Below are 20,035 nucleotides of genomic sequence, written 5' to 3'. Positions count from 1 at the left end.
GCAGTTGAGGGTTAAGGGCCAGGGTTACTGGCTTCTGGCTACCAGGAGGTCCTAGGGAGGATGGGGGCCTTGGGGGCTTTTAGAGGGCCCTCTGATTATGAGAGCCCTACTAGGAGGCCCTAGGGAGGAGGGTGTAGTGTACCTTTAGAGGGCCATCTAATTACAAGGGCCCCTACCATGGGACCACAGGCTTCTGGGGAGAGGGGAGGGGGGCATGTTAACAGCCTTACAGAAGGCCCTCTCTGACTAGGGAGCAGTAGCATGGTGGGATGGAGGCGGTTAACCTGCCCGCTAAGTGGCCCCCAGACCAGTGTAGCAGTGTAAGAGTTTGACCAGTGTAATCACTCCCAGGGCTGTAGTGGAGGCTAAACACAAGTAAACACGGTTTACCCACCTCTGAAATTTTCTCTGAGGTGAGTTACACCTCTAAATAGAGCCGTTATGAAGGTCTTTACAGAGCATAAGTAGCAGATACAGTACAACTCAATAGCAACTGTTCAAAGAAGATTATATATATATATATATATATACCAAAAGGTACCTGAAGGACTCTTAGACCATGAGAAACAAAATTCTCAGGTCTGATGAGACTCTCTGGCCACTTGACCATATAGGCCTGATTGGTGGATTGCTGCAGAGTTGGTTGTACTTCTGGAAGGTTCTCCTCAGGATGCGTCTAAGCTCATATTTGAGCTTCACGGCAAAGGCTGTGAATCCTTATGTACATGTGCTCTCTCAATTATATATATTTCTTTATAAATGTGCAAAAATCTCAAGTAAACTTTTTTCATTTGGTCATTATGGGGTGTTGTGTGTAGAATTCTGAGGGACAAAAATGAATTTAAATCCATTTAAGAATAAGGCTGTGACGTAACAAAATGTGAAAAAAGTGGTGCGCTGTGAATACTTTCCGGATGCACTGTATATATTCTAGTTTAATATATTGTTAAGACATTAGCGAGAGTAGGCAGTGTTATGATCTGGAGTTGCTTCAGTTATATGGTGTCACAGCTATATTCCAGGACTCAGAGCGAGAATGAGTGGTCCCGGGAACATGAGGATCCATTAGATATAATCCAGTATATTAGAGTGCATGACTTTTTTTGACCAGGCAGTGTACTTAACACTGACCCCCTTTAACATTAATCCATGAACTGGTTTCCTTCGGGACTGGTTTTATTCATCGGCACTCACAGATGGACGTCAGACTCTGAGAGTTTTTACAATGTTAATGCTATTAGCAGTATAGCACAGTACAGTTCAGGCCAAGCATTAATTCATTCAGATATAACAGCTATTCAATTACAGTCTATACAGTAGGTACACTGTAAATAACAAAAACATAACAAAATAAAACGAGTAAACGTTTAAATTTAAAAGAAAAATTAAAAAAATTTAAAATACACAACCTAGTCCCTCACAGTGTGTAGTACTGTACGTCATGTGTGTAACACTCCTGTGAGGAAACACAAGATTAATGTGAGTACGATCTGAGTGTCCTGTTTCATTACCGTGTGATCATCATCTCAGCCAATCAGAACGCACTGCACAGACGTGAGACTGTTCCTGGTGATTAGATTAAATCTGTGGTTTTATCAGTGTGTGATGGCTGATGTCATAGAATCAGATCTTATTGATGAACTTTCTTTTAATTAACAGTTTGTTTTGAATTAATCAGCCTTGCTGATGGAGATGAAGCTCGTCGTCTGTTCATCTGATTAAAATGACCGACTTTTTGACATCTAACACAGATAAGGCACCATTCACTTCCACACAGGTCTTGCTCGGCATCATGGGAGAAGGAAGTCCTGAGTCAAGGTGTTCAGTTCAGGGGCGTGTCCTGTTATGCATCATTTATTGAGCAGTACACATCGATCATTCTCTACTAGTAGAGTTTATTAAAACAAAAGTGTTAAAGTGCGCGTTTCTCTCTCAGACGACAGGCTTGAGGTCAGGAGGCTGTTTAAAACTTATACAAATTAAAAAAAAACATGAATACAAAAAAACGGAAAAAGGAATTAGGGATTACAGGCACATGTGAGGAATTCATCTTACTACATGAGGTTAGTTTATCACTGATTTAAAGAAACACAAATAAAAACGCAAATAAAAATAAGAAAAAAATATACATAAAACGTACAATTATATATATGAATATCCAGAAACCATGCATGATTATTATTATTTAATGATCATTTAATTAAAATGATCATAATAGCAAATTTATCTTTGAATTTCATGACAAATATGTAATGGAAAATTAATTAACATACGCAATTGTGCTGTAATAATAAAAATAATAATAACAATAATAATAATAATTATGCATGTTTTCTGTTACAGCACTGTTGTTCTGGACTCTTCCTGCCTGTATGTAACCTACATTAGTTCTCCTATCGCAGCGCACGCGCACACACACACACAAAAGAGGTATCAGATTTATTCAATCAGAGAGAACGCGATAAAGAGAAACGTTCTTCAGGTTCATATGCAGTCTTTGCAGTTTCTTATTTCTTCATTAGAGTCTGTGTGTGTTTTAAGTGTGTGTTTCCTCCTCCCAGCCTGAAGGGGGCAGCACATCTCCTTCACTCAGAGTGGGCGGTGTCTACCCCGACCTGGTCACGCTCCTTGGGTCAGCGGAAAGATGCGATGCGCTGACGGAGGTGAGACATGAACTCGAACATAGTGGCAGCCAGTGACTGATGGATCAGATAACGAGGGAGTCGACCCTGAGACACACACACACACACACATACACATACACACACACACAAATGTCAGCATTTATAGAGCTTTAATGAACTAACAAATGAAAATAATTAAGACTGAGTAAAGGTAAGAGCAGGAAGTAAAATGCACCTTGAGGTCAGTGTTCAGAACCCAGATGAAGGTACAGAGTGATGGATTAGAGCTGGACTTTAACACAACAAACCCACCGGGACCGTTTTCACCTCTACAACACACACACACATTTAAAAATATAATGCATATATTTATAATATAATGAAAGTTATTATGCAGCGAGAGTGGTGGAATTTGTAGCTGTGATTAATCGGATTACGGATGTAGTATGGGGTGAGTGGATTTAAAATAGGGATTAATCTGATTACCATATGTAGCGAGGTTGTGGGTGTTTGAGGAGGGATTAATCTGATTACCAGAAGAACGTGTGTGAGGTAGTTTGGAGCTGTGATTAATCTGACTAACAGCTGTAACGAGGGTAAGGGGATGTGATTAATCTGACTACCGGATTTAGTGTGGATTGAGGGGGAATAGAGTAATTAATGTGAATACCGGACGTAGCGGGGGTGCGGGGATTTGGAGCTGTGAACCGTAGCCATTCCAGCAGAGATGTAGCGATCTCGTCTCCTCTCCACTCTGCGCACGTTCACAAAATCCCTGAAACAGTAAAACAGAAAGAAGAGAAGGATCAGATTAATTATAGACGTCAGACAGAGAGTTAGTGCCTCCTGGTGGCTACATCCTGTAACTGCCGGTCAGTTACAGGATGTAGCCAGCAGGAGGCGCTAACTCAGAGCGAGCGAGTAAGTGTGTGTGTGTGTGTGTACCTGGGAGACACGACTCCTCCTGCTGCTCCTGAGGACACATCATATGACACACTCGTGTTATCGTCCACCCTCTGTAATATCTAAAAATTGAGAGAGAATATTTATAGTGAATAGGGTGTGTGGTTTGGGACACGCCCACAGTGGGACGCAGATTGTGTTCATGTGCACTATATAGTGAACACCGTGTGCAGTTTGGCACACGCCCACAGTAGTGTGATGAACACTGTGTGTGGTTTTGGACACGCCCAGAGTGGGATACTGGGGGTATTTAAGCGCACTATATAGTGAACACTGTGTGTGGTTTAAGATAGTCCCACAGTGGGATACTGATGATGTTAATGTGCACTGTATAGTATAGTGGTTTGGGACATGAGTACAGTAGAGCAATGATGAAGACCGTTTGTGGTTTCAAACATGCCCACAGTGGGATACTGGGGGTGTTTAAGCGCACTATATAGTGAACACTGTTTGTGATTTGTCAAACTTCAAAATTAACAAATATTTTTTTGAGTCATTTAATTCATTTCGTTCTTTTGATCAGAAATATAATGTTATATTTTCACTAAACAGACCCCCAACACGTCTACACACGCAACAATGCAGCTAAGAACATATTATGATAAACAGAAGCAGCTCACCTCTTAAATCTTTTAGTTTGAGTCGTTCATTCTTTTGTCACGTGACTTCTATAGACGCTTTACATTGCAGTACACAGGAAATAGAGTTTAACGGTTCTTCTTATGAGTCTTCTAGTCCAAGTCGTTCGTTCTTTTGAATCTATTGCACTGTATGGAGTCTATGGGAGTCAAGTGACAAAGGAACAAAGGACTCAGACTAGAAGATTCATGAAATTAATCGCTTATTTCTGTTTCCTGAACATAACCTACGGAGATTTTCCGATGTTTTGCGCATCAGTAGAAAATTAACAAATCACTCTCCGAGACTACTCGCTCTTCTGAGACACGTTAAAGACTCGTTCAAAAAAAACTAATAGTTCATGAACAACCCACCACTAATACTGATGGTGTTAATGTGCACTATATAGTAAACACTGTTTGTGGTTTGTGACACGCCCATATTGGGATGCTGGTGGAATTAATGTGCCCTAGATAGTGAACACTGTTTGTGGTTTGTGACACGCCCATATTGGGATGCTGGTGGAATTAATGTGCCCTAGATAGTGAACACTGTTTGTGGTTTGTGACACGCCCATATTGGGATGCTGGTGGTATTAATGTGCCCTAGATAGTGAACACTGTGGTTTGGGATTGAACCTGACACGCTGATATCGTTCTGTTCCACTGCACCATCTTCTCCGGCTGCAGAATCACTTCCTGATACACCAACTCAGCTGAACACTGCAGTAATGCCTACACACACACACACACACACACACACACGCGCACACAAAGACACACAGTTATATACAAAAAAAAAAACATGTAACAAACACTGTATAATAATAATAATAATTGACCAAAGCATGATGAGGAGGTGTGGTTTTTTACCTTTAGAATGAAGGTTTTCCCATGAAAAGGAATTTCCAGTGTGTAAACACAGTCACCAATATCCTACACACACACACACACACACACACTTATTAGCACATAATAAATGTGTGTATTGCAAAACGCAAATTAAAACAACAATAATAATTCAGACTTCATTAGACTCACATTGTTTTTCTCGAATTTCCAGTTCTCCTCCTGTGAGAGGATCTGCTCCATCACAGCCATCGCCTCGCGGCCCTGTCGCACAAACTCCCTCTCCTGACACACACACACACACACGAGGCAGGTTAATTTCCAGTCAGTTTTTTAAAATAGAGGAACTGTTAGTCTAATGATTCAGTGATTTGATTCCTTGAAGTGAATCGACTCTGTGAGCTTTGACTCGTCTGATTCATAGCAAACAAAAAGCAACTGTAACTGATACTGTATCCGAAATCAATACTATTATAATGACTTTACTAGTATAAAATATAACACTACATGTTTAAGAGTTCGTTTAGAGATTAAATGTGAGAGAAAGATGTGTGTGTGTGTGTGTGTGTGTGTAGAAAGGAATATAGAAAATAGTTTATATATTTATATAATAAATTATATAATGTACCTGTGAAGTCACTGCTTTTCTACCTAGACCTTCTTCATCAAGATCCTCATCAGAACCTGACACACACACACACACGTTTTTACACCACCATTCATCTCGTATAAATTATTCAATCGAGTTTATTCTAAATTAAATTGTGACAGTATAGAAGTTCATTATTAATTATAAACTAATGATAAAACAATTACGAATAATTAACGGACTCGGGTCAGCAGTTCCACCTTTCGTACAGGGTACGCTGAAAGAGAACAAGTTTAGGCTACTGCGTGGTGCGTCCCACAGGAAGTGATGTCATACCTGCGAGGGACTCTGGCGGGGAGTAAAACTGTCCGTCTGATACGGCTCTGGGGTAAAACAAATGGCCGCTTTCGCACGCCGCATTCACCGATGCCAGGTACGCTACACACACACAAACAAACACACGTGTCAGAGAGATACTTACTATTACATCTATTTTCATGTTCACATTTAAATATATTCCTTTTTTTTTTCACATAGATTTCTTATGTTTATAGCTGGTGATTAATTTATGCAGCAGCGTGTGACACTTCACTATTACTGATTATTAATTACCCTATTAAGGCATAATCAATCATAAAGCGTACACATTTACATACAATTACACATTGGTTAATACAGACTTAGTACGTGCAACAAGACAAGCACACACACATACAGTACATACCAAAGTAGAACACTATAAAAAAAAGGATTAAAAATTGAAAAACCAAGAGGCACAGACATAAAAGATTTCTACAAACAAGGGAATAAAACAAACAAACAAACGAACAAACAAATAATGGCTGGACTCATACAGTACATCCATCACTCAGACGTAGTGTGTGTGTGTGCGTGTGTGAATGCCTCATCTGTTTCATGACTCCTACGTTTCTCTGCTCTGAGTTTAGTCACTAGTTTCTGCATGGCCGGTGACGTGATGACAATCAAAGCTTCTTCTGTACCATCAGTGCTGAGCGAAGAGTGGGCCGGACACTCGTAACACACACAAACGCGAATGAGAAAAAACCCTGCAGCTATCTATCCCTCGTCTCTGACTCATAAACTCTCCTGTGTAACCTCGTCTCCTCCGTGAGAACGTTAACTCTCCTACACCTCAGATTATTTTTGTGTTTCATAAAATAAAAAAAAATAAAAAAAATCTTTCCTAATATAAAAATCAGTTATTCATTATAAAAAAAAACTTTCGCCTTTCTTTAAAAAATCCAAACTGTATATAATTGCAAATCATTAAGTACAGAGTCTCAACTAAACTTTGAGCATTCAGATACTGAATGTGATCGGTGCAGTGATGCAATAAAGTCACTTATACAACAGTTAGTTCTGAGCCAGTGTTCAGATATGATGTCACTATATGTATCACTTGGCAACCCAGGTGTCCTACAGTCGTTACGGTCGCAGTGTGGGTGAGAGTAGGTGTGTACGTTTCGCAGTGATGAGGAGAGAGCAGTTGCCAGCCAAAACACACATCCACAACCAGTCACAGACAGACAAGAACACACATCTGATCACGTTATGTCGTCTTAAGCAACACGCTGTCTCCTTAGTAATCGCATCTGTCGTTCTAAATTAACAAAAGATTGAATCCCATGATCATGATCAAGGGCACTAACTACTTGGTGTGTATAAACGAGGAATTGTACACCCTCCATAGTGCACTAGCTTTCCATTTAACACTATTTGGGATTTAACGGCAGAACCTGGGAATTAACAGAGCTGATGTTCTAAAGCAGAATAAGTTAAAAGTTTTGCAGGACTGTCCACCACCTCCATGGTTTTATTCTCCTCAGCTTTTGTCTATATAGTACCAGTAAGAGTTTAAAACTATTGTCGCGGCTAGTTAGATCTGTCAGGCACGGAAGAATAAGGGATGACGGAGCAAAATAACTGGTTAAATAAACAAATCATAATCTGTTGATAGTAAATGGTGTTTGTGGGCCTGTCGTATAAAAGTGTGATATCTTCGGTACTCAGGCTGCTTACGACAACATCTCAGCTGTGCTGGTATTCCCTACAACAGCACAATCTTGAGTGTGATATTGCTTAAATATCTGTACACATCTGCTCAGACAGGAGTTAATCTCTCTCTCACACACACACACACACACTATTGAGTATAACATAATGTGTGTGTCTGCAGAGTAACTGGAATGTAACAGTGATAATCGTGATGTGTGTGAATTCTGCTGAACAGAACTCTGAACCCTCAGTACTGCTTACTCGGGGGTCTGACTGGTATTACTTAGAGAGTACACAGATCTGATCCGGTTCAGACCCGGTTCTAAATCTGAAGCAAGTCTGAGATCTGGCCCTCTGACTCACATCTGCTGGAGTTTTAGTTAATTAAACAAAATTCGACTTGTAATTCAGGTTTGTGTCAAAATACCCGAGCTGTGCCCGAGTAGCGAGAGTGTAAACCGAATAAAGAGCAAACACTGAACATGAGGAAAATATTTTATTAAAGTTTATTAAAGTTAAATAAATCAATAAATAAAATTATAAGCCCTCCACACACACACACACACACACACACACACACACACAGAGACCTATACATTTATATAATTATTATTACAGCTGTTATTAATTACTAAACTTACTAAGCGTCTCCTTATTTACACGACGACTGATTACATTGAGGTCTAGAGCAGGTGAGTGGATTAACACCGTTAGATGTGTTAATTAACACAGGCAATAACGAGTTAACACTGCTCTCTCCTTACACAGGCTTATACATCGAACAGTTTGACTACAGAATGAGACAAATCCATTGGTAGATATGGGAGAAAATGTATGTTTTGTTTTTTTAAGAAGTGGAACAAACTGATATAAAAAACATGCACAAAATATTCTCAGAGTCGTAAACACACACTATATTAATAAACAGGTTTGGTTAGATCAGTGTGACAATCCGTTTCAATTAGCAGACGATAAAACTACCTTTAATGACCTCGTTTGTCTAAGGAAATTAATTTATAAAAACATGGGGTTTATCCCATTTTACTGTCAAACTGTTCATACTGTTGCTTATGTAGATAAACATTACTGTAAAAACTAATCCATAGTGTTATACACTGAGTGTGTCTCAGAGAGTCTTCTGTCTCCATTCTTCTTCTTCTTCTTTACTGCAGAGTCGTCAGCTGATGACATCACAAACTTGGACCTGGGCACCTCCCACTTCCTCTCATTAATGAATATTAATGAGGTGATTATTGCGGTTAGTCTGGATGGAGTTATTGGGACCGATTTTATATTTTCACACGTGCGCATGTGCAGAGAGATTAATGCTTAATCACAGGTCATGACATAACCGAAGATGTCGAACTGTCTGTCTGTCACTCCCCCTGTCTGTCTGTCTCAAATACTGACTCTGTCAGCCTGCCTCTCTCAAGGCTGTCTGTCCTATCTACTGACTCTTCCGATATGTATCTCTCTTGCTCTGTGTCGCACTGATTACCCGTCCGTCTGTTGAACTCTCTACCCGTCCCGTTCGTCTGTTGCTCTCACTGTCTCTCAAACTGTCCATCAGTCCGTTTCTCTCACTGTATGTCTCTACCACTGTCTTTCTATGTCTCACTCATCTATCTTTCCATCTCTGTCCTACATAGTCTTTCTGTCTGTACCTAGTTTTTTCTCTGAATGTAATATAGCATATATATCATAAAGGCACACGCCTCCATGCGCAGGTGAGAGTATGACAGGTAGGGGGCGCTGTGAGACCTAGTGCACTAGTTCTGTAGGTAAAACGGGAGTTAGTCTGCTAGATGAGCCGATCGTCTGTGATGAGGGAAGATCTTCTGGACGGGGAATGAAAGCTGTTTAAATGGATTTCAGCCTTCAGGGTGGTGTTCTTCTGAGGAGCGGTGGAGCGAGTGATGGACGAGTCTAACCCTTACAGAGTGAACACACCATGCTGTTACTCTCAGCTTATACACACACACACACACACACACACACACACACATACAAACACACACACACGCCGCTAGCGTTAGTGTAGGAGTTAACCTGTTGTTCAGTCACGCGGTAGCCGAGAAACGGGAGAAAGCTGGAATTTATTACAAAAACAAAACAGATAAACACACTGAACATCACAATATTACACACCGGACTCAAACACACACACACACACACACACACATTAAACAGACACACACTCACATTAAACACACACACACATTAAACACACACACACACACACTAAACACACACACACACACATATTAAACACACACACACACACACACACACATATTAAACACACACACAGTAAACACACACACACAGTAAACACACACACACAGTAAACACACACACACAGTAAACACACACACACATTAAACACACACACTAAACACACACATTAAAGACACACACACACTAAACACACACACACTCTAAACACACACACACTCTAAACACACACACACTCTAAACACACACACACTCTAAACACACACACACTCTAAACACACACACACACTCTAAACACACACACACACTCTAAACACACACACACACTCTAAACACACACACACACTCTAAACACACACACACTCTAAACACACACACACACAGTAAACACACACAACACACACACTAAACACACACAACACACACACTAAACACACACTAAACACACTAAACACACACACTAAACACACTAAATCCACACACTAAACACACACACTAAACACACTAAACACACACACTAAACACACGTTGAACACACACACACAATGAACACACACACACGTTGAACACACACACACAATGAACACACACACACGTTGAACACACACACACGTTGAACACACACACACGTTGAACACACACACACAATGAACACACACACACGTTGAACACACACACACGTTGAACACACACACACGTTGAACACACACACACGTTGAACACACACACACGTTGAACACACACACACGTTGAACACACACACACGTTGAACACACACACACGTTGAACACACATGTTAAGAGTAGTACTGAGACCTGTAGTACTGCGTAGTGATGGACACTTGAGTTACCATGGTAACAGGGTTACATAGAAATTCACGAATCAGGGCAGTGAGGTAAGTGTGAGACTAGACATGTAACTAACACCACTGGGGGTTTTACTACCCCGAACCCAGGTCTTACACCTGACACACACACACACACACACACCAAACCCCTCTAAACCTTTAAACCCGGATAATTTCAACATGGTAACTTAAATGTTTATCGGGTTACCAGAACAGCACATTAACACCTCTGTATCTGTCTGTATCTGTCTCACCTCTCTCATCCTCCGCCTCCTGAGTGAGCACCTTGAAGTCAAGAAACCAGGTTTCCAGCCAGGCCACGACAAATGAGGTGATGGGGATGACGTAACCAAACGCATTCTCTGTTAGTAACTACGGAGAGAAACAGAGAAAGACAGGGAAAGAGAGGTAGGGAGAGAGAGAGGGAGAGAGAGAGAGAGAGAGAGAGAGAGAGAGAGAGAGAGAGAGGGAGAGAGAGAGAGAGAGAGGTAGGAGAGGGAGAGAGAGAGAGAGAGAGAGAGAGGGAGAGAGAGAGAGAGAGAGAGGGAGAGAGGGAGAGAGAGAGAGAGAGAGGGAGAGGGAGGTAGGGAGAGGGAGAGAGAGAGAGAGAGAGAGAGAGAGGGAGAGAGAGAGAGAGAGAGAGAGGGGGAGAGAGAGAGAGAGGGAGAGAGAGAGAGAGAGAGAGAGAGAGAGAGAGGGGGAGAGAGAGAGAGAGGGAGAGAGAGAGGGAGGTAGGGAGAGGGAGAGAGAGAGAGGGAGAGAGAGTTACCGTAATAATGCACGATCAATATCAGGGGTTAACATTAAAACACGTGACTTCTAGTCAGTGTTTAGTTTTAAACACAACTAAAAAAAATTACTTGGACACACACACACACTCAACACTACTCACATCTGAAACAATGACTTTGGTTATAAGGAAGGCGCTCGTCACCAGAGTTGTGATCTACAGATGGAGAGAGAAAACATTAACAAGTGCACAGTTATTACTCGATTGCGTGTGTGTGTGTGTGTGTGTGTGTGTGTGTGTGTATGTATGTATATCTTACCGCGATGACCCACCAATGTCTCAGTTTAAAAGCAGCATATGCAATCTGTAAACACAAAAACCTGAAAACCGCCAACAGCTGAAACACAGAATCACACACACACACACACACACACTTGCATTACCACTGCATGACATTTCTGATATGGATGAATGAAAGATTACGGCTGTGTACTAAACACTAAACACCCAACAACACACAGCGCCTCAGTGTTTATAAATACTTTTAGTTTCACTTTTTTTATGTATGTACTTACAAAAATGTCAAAGAAGGAGGATCTGAAATCATAGCGAACGACTTCCTTGTCCAGATTCAGCCAGATACTCTTATTAATCTAACACACACACACACACACACATATATATACAGGAAGTAGAGTTTATTACCAAACTCCATGCTGTATATGATGCAGCAGTGCTAAAGTGTTATTACATGGTTATAAGACTCTTACGCACATTCAGCTCGATGATCCAAAGTAGTGAGATGAATAGGAGGTCAAAGGTCACGAAGAGGCAGAAGGTGCGGCGGACGTCTGAGATGCGTCTCCTTTCGGTAGGGGGCAGGGGGACGTAATGACTGGAGTGAGCTGACAGAGACGCCTGCCCCGATCACACACACACACGCACACACACACACACACACACACACACACACACACACACGGGTACACTGTTTATTACTCACAGAATGGACAGAATTATTAAAATCTGATCCTTTTTTTTTATCTAATTATTATGTAGAAATACATATTGATTACAAACAGGTGACGTTTATACAGGAGTCACACACACACCACTCAGAGGAGGGTATGATGACAGGTATATATTTGGATATCACTCTGTGAGGGTAAGGATGATGGAAAGAAGAAGAAGAAACAAAAAGAAATAATTGTGTGTGTGTGTGTTTACCCGTGAGTATGAAGTGTTCAGAGAGGAGATAGCGGGCAGACTCTCCCCCAGCTCGCCGTACTCCACACCGCTCGGCATGCCTCACCACTACAACACACAAACTCAGCCCAAAGGAATTCTGGGAGAAAAAAAAATATAACACATCATTACATTAGTGTGGCTTTACAGATCTCAGCTCCTAACTGCACACTTAATCCGGCTCTTGAACTCCGCCCCTAATTAGATTCTTAAACCTCACCACCAATCAGACCCTTAAGTAGCGCCCCAATCCGGCTCTTAAACCCCACCTTGATCTGGCTCTTAAAACATAATCTTGATCTGGCTCTTAAAACCCCCCTTGATCTGGCTCTTAAACCCCAACCCTAATCAGTATCTTGGGCCAGGGGTAGCTCAGTGGTTAAGGCATTGGACTACGGTTCGGAAGATCCTGGTTCAAACCCCACAACCACCAAGTTGCCACTGTTGGGCCCTTGAGCAAGGCCCTTAACCCTCAACTGCTCAGATGTGTAGAGATGTGTATGAGATAAAAATGAGATAAAAAAAAAAATGTAAGTCGCTCTGGATAAGAGCCTAAATGTAAATGTATCTTAGCCCCATCGGGTGACCTGTAACCCGAGCACTAATCCAACCCTTAATCCCTCCTCTCATCTGGCTCTTAAACACTGCCCCCAAACACCCACTTAAATTCTGCCCCAATTCGTCTCTAAGCCCTGCTCTTAATCCAGGTCTTAAACCCCACCCCTAGTCTGTCTCTTAACCCCACTCCTCTTTACTGCACCTCAAAAATGCAATTAGCTCCACCTTAATTCAGCCTCCAAACTCCACCCCTAACTTTGCTCTAGTTAGTTTTTTCGGCTAGTTTTATTTGTATAGCGCTTTTAACAGTGGTCATTGTGGCAAAGCAGCTTCACAGAGTCAATAAAAATGATGGGAAGGAGTATAAAATGTGTGAGGAATTTTGAGGCTAGTTTTGTAACACGCCAACAGATGGCAGCACAAGGCTGCACACCCACACACACAGTCACAGGGAGAATAAATCTTTATCAGTCAGTGTGCCAAAAGACATCGTCCTGTGAGCAACCGCTGTGATTGACCACGTGCGTTACCACATCTGCTATTTCATCATGGACAGCAAGTTAGAACAAAGAGTGAACATGAAATTCTATGTAAAACTGGACAAATCTGCCATCCTGCAGTGAGTCGTTCGAGGTGATTTGAATGGCACACGCGCTTTAAGAGCAGAAGAACATCACTGGAAGACGATGAGAGATCAGGACGACCTTCATCAGGCTCAACCCCCGACAACGTCAAAACCATTTACATGACTTGTGCATGATGATCGTCGGAGATCTTCCACACCCATCCTACTGGTCAGATGATAATAATAAAGCATTAATAAGTAAGTAATAAAGTACTTTCTTATAAACAGGGCTAATAAACTTTTCGATAACATGTATCGGATAACAGGGTTTGATCTGCAGTCGTACTGAGTGTTAGGAGGCTGGAGGTTCAGTACAACAAGAGAGGAGTTGAAGTTAAAACAGTATCCACTTTCATTTTAGGAGGCTCAGGTACAAAACATGTTTGTGGGAATTTTTGTCCTGAACTATTGAGTGACCGCGGGTGTGTGTGTGTGTGTGTGTGTGTTAGTTACTGCGGGTTCTGGTCCAGGGGGAGAGAGAGACACTCAGAGCTTTAACACTAATCACACACTGTCACATGCTGAACTTCTCTCATCAAGTGCTCTTTGTTCCCTACCACACTGATCTAATCACACACTCACACACACACACACACACACACACAAACAAACAGAGAACATGATCCTAAATCTGAGTTAATCAGAATAAACACAAACTTCCTGTTTCTACACCTGCTGCCCCACTGGGAGGGAACCAACTCACCCGGCCCTCAGCGCTACAGGGAAGTAACCAGATTGACCCGACCCACACAGTGAACTGCCAACACGGCAAGGAAAAGGAATCACTTAATCAAACAATAAGAATAATAGAAGCAACAGAAGTGACTCGGAGTAAATCTTTACTGCACCAGAGTAACGAACCGGACTAAATCGTTACCACACTGTCAACACACTCTTCGTGTTAGTGATGAATGTCAATGACAAATGTTGATTTATGATCATTTATGTCAATGATTTGTATAAATGTATAAAAGGTTAACTATTTGTGTTAATTTATGTTAATATCATTCATATTCACTAATGCAAACAATTTATGACATTTTTTAATGTAAATGCTTTATGCTAACAATTGTTGGTGGGAATTATTTACGCCAATGAATAATTTTATGCTTTATGCTAATCAGTGTTAATAAAGAATGCACAGAGTGTGTGAATAAAACTAAGGACACACACTTCTCTCTACAGTAAGTCACGCAGGAAAACCACAACCTGGCAACCCACTGCATGCTTTACAAAAACTTAACAATGTGTCAGAAGTCTGCTGACACACACACATGCTGACACACAGAAAGTACAGACTGAGAAAATAGTGTAATAAATCTTTAAAATCTGTTTTCATGATCAAACAGTAATTTTGCGGGTTTAAAGAGGAAGCTAAAGAAATGTCACATGATGAGAACAAACAGAGAGAGATAGAGAGTAAAATCTTGTGTGATACCAACAAACATTAAAGACCAGAAGCCCCGCCCAAGTCATTTGCATAGAGTGATGTCATCCTGCAGTGTAAATGTCACCAGAATAAAACTGAAAGGAAACCAGGATTTAAACTGGAATTCACACACACACACACACACACACACACACACACACAAAAAGTAAACTTATTAAACACAGAAAGTTCATGCTATACATAGACCAATCACTCTTAGTGTTGCTTCCACTGTGTGTGTGTGTGTGTGTGTGTGGTCTGCAGTCTGTCTAGACTTTAATAATAAAGTCATCATCAAAAATGGACACATTAATTAATAATTATATTAAAACTGACACACACAAACACAAACACACACACACAATCTCTGCACTCCCACTCACCATCCTTACCACTTAATCCAGTATACAGGGTTGCGGGGGGCCTGAAGCCTATCCCAGGAGACTTAGGGCACTAAGTGGTAAGACGGGGTAATCAGGTAGCCGATCCATCACACACACACACACACACACACACACACACACACACATATATATTCACACGCTATGGGCAATTTTAGGGAATGGCAATTAGCCTAATCTGCATGTCTTTGGACTGTTAGAGGAAACCGGAGTACCCGGAGGAAACCCATCAAGCACGGAGCCTCACACAGACCCTCAGGTGGGAATCGAACCCCCAACCCTGGAGGTCCAAGGTGACAGTGCTAACTGCATTCTTTATTTGATGGTTGATGTTTCAAATGACGGCCGACAGAGGGCGCTGAGAGGCCGTGAGCTCGAGCAGAATCTACTTGAGTTATGTAAATATAATTATGCATATTTAACGGAATGTAATAAAACCTAATTTCCGCGCACACACACACACACACACACACAGTGACATTTCCGTGAAACATGCGGATGTGCAAGCCGCACTTTATCTCTGTTGTACTTTGTCTCAGTCAATACCTGACTGTCTGTCAGAATTTAAACACTTCACACTGAGTTAACACACACACACACACACACACTGTACTGAGATTAAACACACCAACATTCTCCTTAACACCACAACACTGTACACGTAAATAACAATACACTTTAACAAAATCGCCGATGTATATACCGCAACAGCATCGCCACTTCCGGTATCGGTGATTTGGGGATCAGTGATTGTGCGCCGGCGGCTCGCGCTCACCACTGACTCAGTATATAACCTGACAGAAGCATATCTTTTCGAGTTTTATCACACTTCACCAACACAGCATAACGCACACGTGTTTCTTTATCTCTCTAACGTTTTATAATAATGATAATAAATAATACTATTAATAATAATCGTACTCACCCAAACTAGCTGTATAGAACCATTGTTTTGTCTGCCTGTTAGCCTGAGTGCGCTAGTTCCGCCTTATTTTTTTTCTCTCGCACTAAAAAACCCCGCCCCCTGCGTTATGATTGGCTGGATAGATTCCAAAGCCTTCTTATTTTACTTGATGATTGGCTGGTTCAATGAAGCAATGAGGTTTTCACTGATTGGTCAGGATTGAAACTTCTCCACAGAAAAGAAAAACAAGAGTATGAGTATGAATTTATTATTATTATTATTATTATTATTATTATTAATAATAATAATAATAATAATAAATTTTAATTAATTCAGTCTCATGTAAATTGAATTTCACACAATTGTCTATCTTTTAGCAGGATTATAATTAAAAGTAATAATTTTAAATATTGATTTGGAAAAAGAATTTTTTTTTTAAACATCTACACAGCAGTAAGGGGAAATTATTATTTCAAAAACCCTTAATCTTAATGAATTAATAACATTTATAAACAAATATTTGGGTCGTTTTACAGAGAAGGTGGAATTTGGGTGATTAAAAATCACCTGAAATGTATTTATTCTTTCATATCTAGAAATTATTTAATATCCATAACTTACCTTTAAACTTTATAAATAAAGAAAAAGTAGAGCTAAATGAATTTTAATTTTTTTAAATACATTTAATAACTGGTAATACTTCTCCTCCTGGTAACATCAATAACAGCAAAACTAATGACAATTTAGAGAAAAATCTGTTTACAAAATGGCTCCATGTGTGAGACCTCATGTAAAATCAATTTTTATGTTTAGTTTTTTTACAGATATAATTATAAAATAGGAAACACCAAGGACACAACTTAAAGTCATGTTAAATTGCAAAATAAATGATATCTCATCTCTTACATTTCCTTAAACTTGTTAAGAAAACAAGGAATTTATTGTTAAATATTTTTTTAATGCTTAAATTAAATATTGAACATTAAAGTAGGAAAATTTATTTTGTCATTGAAATTTTATACTTTATTTTTTGAACATATACAAGTAATGTGTCTGGTGTGTTCATTTACTGTAAATGCTTTAGCCATCAGCAAAAACTTCCCACCAGTTTTGTAGAATGACCCATATCATGTTTATTAAATCACTATTTAACACTTAAATGGAATGAACTTCCTGTTTAAAAAAATCCAAAATCTTATTTCTTAAAAATCTGAAAGATTCCAGCACCAGTTGATGAGAAAAAGGTCGGGAGTTTCCTTGTGTCAGAACTGAGTCTCTCTTATTTTCCCTAAACCCTCAGAGAAACCACGTTGCATCTCTATAAATAAAATATTACCCGATGTGATGTTGAAAAGAGGAACTGAAGCTTTATAAGTCACTCAGCTGCTTAAAAAACATGCTTACAACCTCATCTTATAAACATGATCAACACCATCGGCTACAGGTTTAATCAGGAATCAGACGCTGTGTGTGTGTGTGTGTGTGTGTGGCACCGCTGTGGGAAAGTAATCAGCAACAGGGTGCTAACAGTACTTCCATGTCATTACCACAGCCTGTCACTGATTATTTTCCCCCCACAGCACCACACACACACACACACACACACACACACACACACACACACACACACACACACACACTGTATAATTCCTCTTACAGTACGTTTCATTTGTACCTTATGTACATTGAGTGCTACGTTTAATGGTTATAAAGTTTACTGAGTCTCCCTCTCATTTCAGTGTGAACTTTATCCTGACGATGTGTGAAAAACTAAAGCTACAGCTTCTACTCAAACCTGGCCTGTTTGGTGTGATTAATGCTTGTCAGGGTTGTAACACAGCGCCCTCTGCAGGTGGTCAGTTACTACTCCTCCACACTCTATCCCATCAAGCCTTGGGTGTTCAGTTGAACAGCAGATTGGACTTGAGGACCAACACAGACGCTGTGTATAAGAGGGGGGTGAGTAAAGCTTATTTCCCGAGGACATCAATCTGTTGTGGCTAGTGCTCTTTACAGTGCTGTGGTCCGCTGGGGGAGAAGCATCAATGCCAAGGATGCAGGCAAGATAAATAAAATCATCCATTATCCAAGTCTGAACTCATAATTAGACACAAACTTGACAGGTTGGAGACAGTGAGGGACAACAGATTACTGAACAAACTCCTGTCAATCATGGAAAATCCATCCCACCCACTACATGATCCCATACAGAGGCAGCAAGTTCATTCTCTAACAGACTGATCCTCATTCGTTTTCAAAACAGTTCAGGAAATCATTCTTACTGTTTGCAATTGCACTGTACAATGACTCACCTATATGTAACAGATAACAGTAACTTATATACATATCCTATTATATAAATATATATATATATATATATATATATATATATATATATAATTTTTTATTTATTTATTATTATTTTTAATGAATATCTTTCATTTTTGTAAAGCTGCTTTGAGACAATGACCATTGTTAAAAGCGCTATATAAATAAAATTTAATTAAAATCGAATTGAATTATTTACTGTCACTTTACTCACACATACTATACATACACTAAACATTTGCACATTTCATTTCTCTTTCTTTTTGAATTGCCAGTTTGCACTTTTCTATATGGCATCATCGGCAGTAATAATTAGTAAGTTACTATTACTTAATTACATTCTGCCATTTTTATCTTTATTATTATTTATTTGTTATTATTTTTTTTTCTTACTATTGTTCACATAACCTGCTCAGCTTAAAGCAACAATTTTCCTTACAGGTTCAATAAAGTCTGTCCATCCATCTATCTATCTATGATCTGAGGATATATCTGTCCATCTATGATCAAAAGATATATCTGTCCATCCATCCATCCATTTATCCATCCATCCAACTATCCATCAATCTATCATCAAAGGATGGATCTGTTCATCCATCTATCTATCTATCTATCTATCTATCTATCTATCTATCTATCTATCTATCTGTCCATTCATCCATCTATATATGATCAGAGGATTGTTTCACACTGCATTCGACTTCCCTTAACATTCGCCTTCTGTTAGACGCGAGTTTGCCACCATGTCACCCAGATGCGCCATCCTGTCCTTCCGAGTCGCCGCTTTAACCCTTTGATTTGCTACCATGTCTCTCCGATTCACCATCATGTCTCTCGGATTCGCTATCATGTCTCCAAGATTTAACAACATGTTTTCAAGATTTACCACCATATCTCCCAGATTCACCATCATGGTCTCCCAGGCATCATATCTCCCAGATTCACCATCATGGTCTCCCAGTTCGCCACTAAGTCTTCCTGAGTCTGCATCATGTTTCCCGGATTTGCCATCATGTCTTTTAATTTTCCCACCAGGTCTCCCTGATTTGCCTCCTGTTCCAGTGTCTGGTCACGT

General features: G+C 40.2%; 1 protein-coding gene across 1 annotated transcript; it reads right to left on the bottom strand.

The window, feature by feature from the left end:
• Positions 1-2,301: 2,301 nt before the first annotated feature.
• Positions 2,302-16,744, bottom strand: stard3 (StAR-related lipid transfer (START) domain containing 3). Its single transcript, XM_053492994.1, has 16 exons — positions 16,654-16,744; positions 12,698-12,815; positions 12,245-12,388; positions 12,046-12,123; positions 11,790-11,867; positions 11,633-11,686; positions 10,995-11,112; positions 5,979-6,080; positions 5,682-5,737; positions 5,246-5,338; positions 5,078-5,140; positions 4,844-4,939; positions 3,570-3,649; positions 3,295-3,399; positions 2,860-2,953; positions 2,302-2,729 (listed from the first exon to the last, which is right to left on the bottom strand). The coding sequence occupies exons 2-16, from the start codon at positions 12,773-12,775 to the stop codon at positions 2,634-2,636; spliced, it is 1,335 nt and encodes a 444-aa protein (XP_053348969.1). The 5' UTR covers positions 12,776-12,815; positions 16,654-16,744; the 3' UTR covers positions 2,302-2,633.
• Between the last annotated feature and the right edge of the window lie 3,291 nt (positions 16,745-20,035).

This window comes from Clarias gariepinus, chromosome 3 (genome assembly GCF_024256425.1).
Source record: "Clarias gariepinus isolate MV-2021 ecotype Netherlands chromosome 3, CGAR_prim_01v2, whole genome shotgun sequence".
Taxonomy (NCBI): Eukaryota; Metazoa; Chordata; class Actinopteri; order Siluriformes; family Clariidae; genus Clarias; species Clarias gariepinus.
Note: the sequence above shows the minus strand (reverse complement) of the source record. Positions and strands in the feature narration are given on the sequence as shown.

What these genes read in the sequence shown, in the direction of transcription:
- stard3 (XM_053492994.1), bottom strand. Translation starts at nt 12,775, where the DNA reads ATGCCGAGCGGTGTGGAGTACGGCGAGCTGGGGGAGAGTCTGCCCGCT. An exon ending in GGAGGAGTCGTGTCTCCCAG is followed by an intron (nt 3,400 to 3,569) that starts GTACACACACAC and finishes TTACTGTTTCAG; the next exon opens with GGATTTTGTGAACGTGCGCA. An exon ending in CCGCACCCCCGCTACGTCCG is followed by an intron (nt 2,954 to 3,294) that starts GTATTCACATTA and finishes TGTGTGTTGTAG; the next exon opens with AGGTGAAAACGGTCCCGGTG.